General features: G+C 29.3%; 1 protein-coding gene across 1 annotated transcript; it reads left to right on the top strand.

The window, feature by feature from the left end:
• The first annotated feature begins 5 nt into the window (after positions 1-5).
• On the top strand, positions 6-8,225 carry LOC107441815 (RNA demethylase ALKBH5). The gene is made up of 4 exons (XM_016055196.2): positions 6-401; positions 3,161-3,417; positions 6,335-6,415; positions 7,296-8,225. Exons 1-4 carry the CDS (start codon positions 6-8, stop codon positions 7,546-7,548), a joined length of 987 nt encoding a protein of 328 aa, XP_015910682.1. The 3' UTR covers positions 7,549-8,225.
• The last annotated feature ends 1,832 nt before the right edge of the window (positions 8,226-10,057 follow it).

Genomic DNA, 10,057 nt, shown 5'->3' with positions numbered 1-10,057 from the left:
AAAATATGGCTGCAGAGTACAGAGATTTACGTAAAAAATTACAGTCGACACATGATGCCAACAGTAGCAATAAACAAAATGAACGTAGGAATTACTATTACGACCGAGAAGCAGATTCGTACGTCGATACTCTGAGAAAGTTGCATGAAGGTATACAACAGAGGCGACTCTTTTCAGACGAGGAAAGTAGCCAAATTGAAAGTAAAATTGATGAAGTTGTTGCTACAGGCGATAAGGGTCTGTATAAAAAGTACACAGTTGATAGAGCACCTCTACGAAATAAATACTTTTTCGGTGAAGGTTATACGTATGGCTCCCAGCTTCTGAGGAAAGGACCCGGTATGGAAAAGTTATATCCCGTTGGAGAAGTTGATGAAATACCGCTGTGGGTGCATCAGCTGGTAAAAATATTTAAATTTGAGTCGTTGTTAAACATATTAAAAAATTTTATAATTGGAATTTTCGTTCTAACTATGAAAAGTTTTTGTTTTTAAGGCAGTTTGCATGTGATATTTTTGCATAATTCTTATACTTGATGGAAATATGTTTTGTTTGGGGACTTTTCAGTATCAGCGCATGTTTACGTTAACTTCAATCACTAAGGGGCCAAAAGGTTTTTAAATTGAAGGAATGTTTAAAGGAAATTTATAGAAGTTTGTCAAGGGGTGGCTACGAGTTATACCCTTTGAATTGGTCCTCTTCTGCTATTTTTTTTTTTTTTAGTCTCTTGAACCAGTATACACTAAAATTTGGAGACTTTTTTTTTTTACACAGGTATCTATACTAGAATCTTCCGTTTAACAAATGTACATTCTACTAAAAATGCTTTCAGTAATATTGCTGGCCAAAAATATTGTGCAGTCCATGTAGAACTTGTTATTATTAATGGAATGAGTTAAAAAATATCTTCTAAATAATATACGTTTTTTCAGAGCTTGTCTCTCCTGCGACGTCTGAGTTTCATGGGTGTTGGTTACGCAGGGAGATTTCTATATCCTGATCTGTGGCAGAATTATCGCCAAGTCTTGGCAACTTCCAGGCAGCAGCCCGCGGCAAACTTTAAAAAAATAAAAAACATCACAGAAAGAGACTAACTCCATGGGTATAACTTGTAGCCATCCCCGAGCAAATATCTACGTGTTTGTTTGTTTTTTAAAAAGTGCCTATTTGGCACCTTGGCAATTGTAGTTGGTGTGACAGATCACGATACGATAATATCCCCTTTACGCCACTGTGTATATGTAAGAAAAGTAGTAAGAAGATAATTTAAAAAAATTAAAATAATGAAAATAATTTTAAAAAATTAAAATAAATTCAAATAATTAAAATAATGATAATATCCCCTTTACGCCACTGTGTATATGTAAGAAAATTAGTAAGAAGATATTTTAAAAAAATTAAAATAATTTTTTGACAAAAAAAGTTTATTTTCTTTAAAGATTCTTTTATTTTTATTGTTAAAAAATTTCAGGCACATAGATATAAGACTTTGTACTGTATAACTATTATCATTTATAGAAATGAAACTGATATCATAAGTAGCTGGTCCATGCGCAGGATCAACACTAGTAGAAAAACCATTACTCGGTAGTTACATCCGTCTTGAAATTAAATTTAGAGAAAAATAATAAATTTTAGAAAAAAATTTATAAGTTTTGAAGATTAAAAAAGTTAAAGTTTATAATTTATTAATAATATAATTAAGTTAAAATTAATAAGAAGATTAAAAAGGTTTTGTTTAAGCTATCTGATATGGCCAAAATAATTAGTAAAACTACGCACATTTTGAACTGGTAATAAATTTATGAAAGAAAGTACTGTGATTTGCCCAACTGACCCTGTTGCTGCAATTTTTGAAACCATGTAGAAGTTTGTAGCGATAACCGTCAGAAAAATCAGGGGTCTGTTTAGAAGAAATTTGGGTCCGTTAATGGACCCTTTACAAAATATCTTTTCATAAAAACGGACCCTTCACAAAATATTTTAACTTCAAAACAGACCCTTCACAAAATAATTTATCTTTTAATCGGACGCTTCACAAATTTGTTTATCTTCATTATTGATTTGTTAATCGAATAAACCCTACCCAGGAAGGGAAGGGGGAAAGAAAGACTGATGCAAATGAACTAAATTTTGTCCTCGGCAAACACTTCTTCCTTTATTCGTCTGAAATTAATATTCTATGTTCAGCAGTATAGGCTGTTAAATACCAAATATTTATATGTTTCATCGCTAATTTAGTAGCTTCAATTACTGTTTATTTTTTACATTTTAATTTTCTTAATTATAATTTTACAGTGTTGAGCATAATCTTGTATGTCTTTACAATTTAAAAACTCCTTGAACAAGTTTATTTGCAATAACGGACCTTATTTACACAAATTCAGAAAAGCAGATCCTGGTTGAAAGAATGTGACTGAACGTTTATTTTATATTCACAAATTAAGAGTAATTTTTCCTCAATTTTACAAAAACGGACCTTTTAAAAAAAATGTGGACAGACCCCTGAAAATTGAATGAAAATTCACATTGATTTACAATAGTATGTACATATTTGGCATGACAAAAAGTGAACGCTCAAATACACAATTCAAGATTTATATTTTGTTTCATTTTCTCTAAAAAGAAAAGAAAAACTTAATTAATATTTTTCATTATGTTCAGGTGTTCTGAAGGTCTGCACTTTGTCCCTCTATAGCTTATTACACAAATATATGAACCTTAAGAGGACGCCATATCGTGGAAATAAGTTTTCATTGCAAATTCTCATTTTTCTTCATTACTAATTTAAAAGAAAGAAAAAGTAAGTTCAAGCAAACTTAGCGTAAGTTCTGAAATTTCAATTGCTGAAAAAAATATTAAAATGCAAACAAATTATTAGAAGAGAACCTCACCATTGCATAGTCCTAAGTTATCTAGTAATTTATTTTTATTTTGATATTTTAAAAATTCTTTTCACTATTTGAAACTTTGCGGCTTACTCTAGGTTTGTCTCAACTCACTTTTTCTATGCTTTAAATTTTCAATTAGGAGAAAGAGAATGTGCGATGAGAATTTTCTTCTGCCGTATGGCGTCCTTTTAATTGATGTGTTGTTATAATTTTACTTGAAGAATTGTTAATTCTGTAGTTACTTGTGGTGATTATTTCTTGTGTTTCAGGTGATAAAGCCACTTGTTAAGGCTAAAGTTGTTTCTGAAGGTTTTATAAACAGCGTTGCAATAAATGATTACCAGCCTGGGGGATGTATTGTGTCTCATATTGATCCAGCACATATCTTTGATAGGCCCATCATTTCAGTGTCCTTCATGAGCAACAGTGCTCTAAGCTTTGGTTGCAAATTTAGCTTCAAACCTATCAGGGTGACAGATCCAGTTCTTTGCCTTCCAGTCTATAGAGGCTGTGTCACCATACTTAGGTAATCCCTCTTTTGATTTATGTACTCTGAATGGTATTTTTTCTTTCCTAATATAGTATGGTATAGTTTAAATCTGCAATGATGGCCAAAAGCTATAGTAGCCAAAAATGGTGGCCATAAATAAATAACTGTAAAAACCTCTGAAGAAATCGGACTTTATTTGATAAAATCCTTTTGTAGTGTATCTACCACTACAAATATACAATTCCAATTCACTAGTATATAAGACGTGTTAACTCGATTCTATGGTGAAGTACTTTTTCATAGCTGAAGGTTAACATAGTCGATCGGATTTATTATGAAGTAATACTAAGTCACAAATATTCTATATTTGTTTACTTAAAGCAATATAATGTTGTAAGCTCTTTTTATATATATAATTTTATTTATATATATATTCTTTATACGGACACACTCATATATGTATATATATATTTTTTTTATGCATGCACACATATATGCATATGTATATTCATTGAATTTGATTTCTATAGTGTTAGACAATGTCTACTGCTATAATGTATTACAAATAAGTTTAATAAAGCTTCTTGGGGTTAATTTTTTCTCTTCATCCAACGAGAACGTTTGCCATAGGAATAAAATTGCATGTCTGAAGATCGAAGTCGATGATGTGCATATCTGCTGCAACATATATTCCATAGCTTTTCTAAATCCTTCAATGTCTGATTTAATGCCTGTTCTTGATGATAGCGATGAAGATGTGCAAAAAATATCTGAGTATATACCTACAACTGACCAAGAGTTTTTGAAAGCATAAAAACTCTGAAACATTTGCGACTATGCTGCAACCAAAACCAGTTTGCAAACAATATCAAGTATTCGGTGGAATGTGTACCCAAAAGCAAACAAACATGTAAAGTTACACACATGGTGCGTAGCGATTTTAAAAAGTGCTTAAAGGTGCTTATTTTCGATTTTAGTTTTTAAAAACCCTTGAAGGTGCTTCTTTCATGGGGTGTTTTTAAAAAGTGCTTCATTTTCCTTTTTCGAAAATTAGATTTTTTTTTTCCTTTGCCATATCGATTTTCGCCACATGTTATGCAAAGGCGAGTTTTTCACATTGTTCTATTCAGCGTTTTCACAATTCATTCAACCACAATCTATTTCAGGCGCACCATCGGTCCGTAGTATTTAAAAGCGCCAATAATTTTACATGTTTGATTAAATACTTGGGAGTACGTCTAGTGAGCTGGGTTCGGTGGAATTATTGCACTGTCATGTGCAACTCTGCTGCATTTTGCAAGATATTCTCAATTTCAGACTTCATTTTTCCACCCTCTGATATAGAACCGAAAAATCTCTTGATCATTTTATAATGACTAATATAATCAAGAAAAGAGATCTTTCTCAAAAACTAGTTGTTTTATCACGATCATGTAAAATTTGATCATCTGATTTATTGATTAAATTAACTTTATTATTAAGTCATTGCAAAATTAAACAAATTACATTATGATAATTTAAGTGCACAGAAACGTTGCTTTCCAGCAAAGATTGTATTTTCGTATTAACGAACAACTGCTTATTAGGTAATGTGCTGTGCAGATTATCTAGGTAATTTGAGAAATTAAACACTTTTTGAGCACTGTAAATTATCATCCTAGTTAATCTGCACATTAACTAGATAATCTGCAGAATAACTGATTTCTGTTCATTAGCACTAACATATACTATATATATATTATATTCTATATATTATATTCTATAACATATATATATTTTACACTTTTTATCAATGAGTAACTAAATATAAAAGGAAACTGGATTAAATTTTTACTTTGTTCTATGTTTGCAATCTAAAAAATTTAAGGGAATGATAAGATTTTTTAATGTGATTTTAAAAGTGCTACAATTTATTACACACCAAATAATGTAATTATGCAAATTGATACTTATACTTATGAACACAGCAGTATATCTACAAAAAATTTACATTTTTGAGAATGCTTTGTAAATTTTTAAATTGGAGATTTTTTCTTAAAAAATGTTTTTATTTAAATTGTGATTTAAATCAATGTGCCCTAGTTCTAAAATATGAAATTTCTTACTAGAAATATATTTTTGAAGTGCAAAAATTTATTCTGATTTTATTTATTTTTTACAAGAAAGTTTATCACCCACAACCAAATTCTTGTGGTTTTTCCTGTTCTGTGGTGTTTCCTGTACTATTTCTTTATTTCCTATTTAGTTGTGATGTAATTGATACTAATGTGTGTTAAAACAATTTAAATTTGCTTAAACCTTAATGAATTTTGATGTCATCTTTGCAAATTTATAAAAAAAAAAATATAGCATAATCTTTGCATGATTTTCAAGACTAGACTAGACGATATATGCTAGATTGAAATATGCTAAGTTTTAACAGATTTGACAATTTTTTTCATTGTGTACAAATCTATCCTAGAACAAATAAACATAATCTGCTTTTTCCATTACTTTATTTATTTGATGATTCTTAACAATAATTATTCAATAAATTATTTAATTTCAACTGTCTTAAATATCACATTTTTATGTGATAATTAACCTCTGAGAACAATGAAATTTATTTTTTCTTACAGTAAGTAATGTATGACTGGAAAAAAATATTGTCTGACTCTTATAAAAGGAGAGGAGATTCAAAAGTCTTTTTAAAAAATGTCAATATTGTATATACTATAAACAATCTAAAATGACTTAGTTATATTATTCAGCATATGAAATACTGAAGAAGACACTTTTTTTTCCATTACATTTTTATTTTTATTTACTTACTTTTAAAAAACAAAAAAAAAAAAAATTTCATTTATAAAGATTTATAGGAATTAAATAATTTCTCATGGTTCTGAGTTATATCTTAATTCTCATAACACTACAAGTTGAACAATTAAATTTATTTCTAATTTTATATTTTTAGTGGATATGCTGCAGATAATATTACACATTGTATTCGACCACAAGACGTAAAAAAGAGACGATCTGTCATTATTCTTAGAAGGTAAGTTACTCATTATTTGCGTGACAGCAACATTTTATTTTTAAGAAAAAAATATTTTAATAATTAGATTTAATTCATTCTTAAAATAAAATTAGCAAATAATGCTAATTTTTATACTATTATTATAAAGTTATTTAATTTAACCCTTACCAATTTGTTTGAAAAAAAATTCAAAAAATCGACACTTTTTTATATTTTATTAATAAATACCAGGAGCTAAAATAAAACATAATATAAAAATTTTAAGTTGAAATTTAATTTTTTTTGTAAAAACCTTCAATTTACCATCAGTTGACTATCCCGAGCTGTCTCGGACAAATGAAAAAAGTAAAATATAAGTTTTTGTATGATAGTTTTTAAAAAAAAAGACAACACAAAGTGATACTTTCCAAACGCCAGTGAAATGATGTGTCATTTTTTTTTACTCTTTCTTTTTTTCTATGCAAATTCAGCAACCCCCGTTTATACAATCGCACAAAATACGTGAGCGATCCAGCAGCGAAACTCCCAAACAAAATTTGGCAAACTTCCAAACACAGCAGATTATTATAATTATTATTATTTGCTTCCGGTCAAGCAAAAAGGTGATAAAACAAAACGTACTGGCAAATTCTGCTACGTCCGAAATTTCTCGGGATAATAAATAGTTGCAATATATCCATGCCTGTATTAACTCTGGATAATCAGGGAAACGATTAATATTTAAACCAGATATTTTCTGGATTTTTTTTTTTTTAAATATATTTTCTAAGTGTCTTTATTTTTTTGACTGAGTATATTTTTAAAAATTTATTCTAGATAACTGATAAATACCCAATTTTATTTTCATGCTAAATTAATTATTACACTTAACTAATATATATATTTTTTTCTTATATAGAGTTTTACCTGATGCACCTCGCCTAAGCAGAGCAGAGCTCTCACTTATTTCCCAACCAAAAGTTGTAAATGTGCCCCCAGATTTCTTTGATGAGGTATTCGATCGCAAGAGGAAATGGAAAAGTAATCCTGATTCGTTGAGGAAGAAAACTGTACAAAAACGAAAATTGCAGAGCTCTATTGCCTGGGCTAAACACGATCAAACGGACGTTGAAGAGCCGAAGAACAAAGCCTTACGAAGAGAGGAGAAATAAAGAAAACCATACTTATATATTTTGTTTTTATAACAAAAGGAGAACAACTAGAGGCGCTATATTTTTACTATATGCTTCTGTTGTAAATATATTTGTGCATATTGTAGAATATATTGTAGGAAGCCAAGATATCCAAGTGAAATGCACAAAGAGTTTTTGTGCAGATGGTGTGTGTACATATTTACCTACCTTTTACTGTATTATGTGTGCAAGTTTCTTATAAACAATGGTCCATGGACTAGAAACCAGACAAACTGTAATTATTATGGCTTTCTGTGCCAAGTAACTCAAATTCATGTTGGCACAGGCATCTGTTGTAGCTTCTGTTGTTAAAAAAAAAGTTACCTTTTTGAGGTTTTTATCTTTTTTCAAATGTTAAAAGAATGAGGCTGTGATCCTTGTATTTTTGGCCATATTGTTTTTAGAATGGCTTAGAAAATATTATTTCCTGGTGTATATTTTACAGAGGTGGACTTGATTTCAGGAAATGGTGCAATTTCGAATAGAAATCAAATGAATGAAAAGAGATATAAAAGTTTTAATTTTATTTCTTTGTACCATTAATAACATTGTCGCGACTTTTATTTTCTAGTCTTTGTTGCCGAGTTGTATGCTCATTTTGATCATGGTTTGTTATGATCAAATAAAAGAAAAAGTTTTTTTTCTCCTTTGAATGGTCATAGACTTTTTATTTCTTCCATATTTTGTCGTAATTTTAATGATTGTCTGGAATTTTTCTATATAACACGTCAGAAGTCATTCTAGAAGAGAAAAAAAATAGGTCTTTAGCTCTCTTCAATACATATTAGAAATCTTAGAAAAGAACTTCATGTAAAAAGAAATCTCAAAAAAGAACTCTGCAAAATCCTAATTAATTAATTAAATTAAATTAATTCTAATAATTATTTCACAAAGATCTTAATTTTAAGAAAACTCCTTTCATAAGTCTATTTTTTATATACAAAAAAAGTACATTATCTTGTAGATTTTCATAAACTTAAAAGTGTTTTTTCACAGAATTCCAAATTATTTTTCTCAAACTTCTAAAATTCAGACCTTAGTTGTTGATCATTCCTAGATTGACATTTGTTTGTAAATTTATTCTAAGATGATTTGGAATTCACCAATATGCCTAGATGCGAATTTCACTCAAAAATTTTACTCTGAAATGAAAATATTCCTCGTAAATTGTTAACAATTGGTTTTTTTTTTATTTACTGAGGTTGTACAAAAATCAATGAGTATAGAGAGAGTGATTTCATCTATTGTATTCTATATTTAAAAAATTAATTGCTATTGCGAAAGCTAGAAATGCAAGTGAAAGACTTCTTGCAACACAAAATAGAATAACATTTGAAAAGACATTTGCGTGGTGATTATTATTTAGATAACCTTACTAGATTGTCTATTGAAAGACTCCCTATTTATGCTACTAAAAGAGGTGTCAATGTGATACGACTTTCAAACATACTGTTAATTGGAAGAAACAAGGAGAAGTGCAAAAAAAAATTCAGTATTTTAATACTAATTTTTTTAGGAGCCTTATTCTGAATAACCTGTAAATTAAAAAAGAAGGGAAAAAAAATTTTTTTGGTTATATATTTAAGCCATAATTTTGGAGTTGTTATTTTGCATAATTTATCTGTTATAGGATAATCTGTGTTGTAATCAACAACAGGAATAATATTGCAATGGAAATACAAAAGAGAATTACTATAGCCAATAAATGTTTTAATGGAATTCGAAAATACGTAAAATCTAATGTAATTCATAGGAAAAACAAATATAAATCTCTTAATTTCAATTTTAACATATGTTTGTGAAACCTGGACCATATCTTGGAAGGATAAGGTTATGTTGGGTACCTTTGAGAGAAAGGTCTTGGGAAGTATTTTTGGAGGAATTCAAAAAAATGGTTTGTGGCTTAGAGGAACAAATCTAGAGCTGTATCACTCATATAACGAACCTGGCATTATTAACTATACTAAACGACAAGGAATAAAATGGGCAGGCCACGTTGTCAGAATGGACGAAGACCCGTACCACAAAAAAAGTTTTCAATGCCAGACCATTTGGCACACGAAAAAGAGGCAGGCCGAATTTGAGATCGATAGATGGCCTAGAAAAAGACCTTTTGATTTTAAAAACTGAAAAATACAGCAGGAAAAAGGTTAACTTGGAAGAAACTTCTTGAGAAAACCAAGGCCCTCCCTGGGTTGTCGAGGCATTGATGATAATTTAAGCAATAATTTCAGAGTTGTTGTTTTGTATAATCTGTCTGTTGTAAAATGATGGTAGCTTACTAACATATTATACGTTTTTTAATTCGCTACTCAAAACTCACTTTTTTTTTTTAACGAAAATGCATATTTTGTTACAAATTCTTTTTTCTTCTTACGCTTGTACTAACTGTAAAAAAAATTGCATTTTTTCTATTTTTTACCGTAAATACCATCCCTGTCAGGGAAAAAAGGGGTGATTTTTTAACTCAAGGAGGTTGGAAAACCAT

The sequence above is a fragment of the Parasteatoda tepidariorum genome, chromosome 2, assembly GCF_982258835.1.
Source record: "Parasteatoda tepidariorum strain Cologne lab strain chromosome 2, Ptep-v5.0, whole genome shotgun sequence".
In the NCBI taxonomy this organism is placed as follows: domain Eukaryota; kingdom Metazoa; phylum Arthropoda; class Arachnida; order Araneae; family Theridiidae; genus Parasteatoda; species Parasteatoda tepidariorum.
Note: the sequence above shows the minus strand (reverse complement) of the source record. Positions and strands in the feature narration are given on the sequence as shown.

What these genes read in the sequence shown, in the direction of transcription:
- LOC107441815 (XM_016055196.2), top strand. Translation starts at nt 6, where the DNA reads ATGGCTGCAGAGTACAGAGATTTACGTAAAAAATTACAGTCGACACAT. An exon ending in CGCTGTGGGTGCATCAGCTG is followed by an intron (nt 402 to 3,160) that starts GTAAAAATATTT and finishes CTTGTGTTTCAG; the next exon opens with GTGATAAAGCCACTTGTTAA. An exon ending in TCTGTCATTATTCTTAGAAG is followed by an intron (nt 6,416 to 7,295) that starts GTAAGTTACTCA and finishes TTTCTTATATAG; the next exon opens with AGTTTTACCTGATGCACCTC.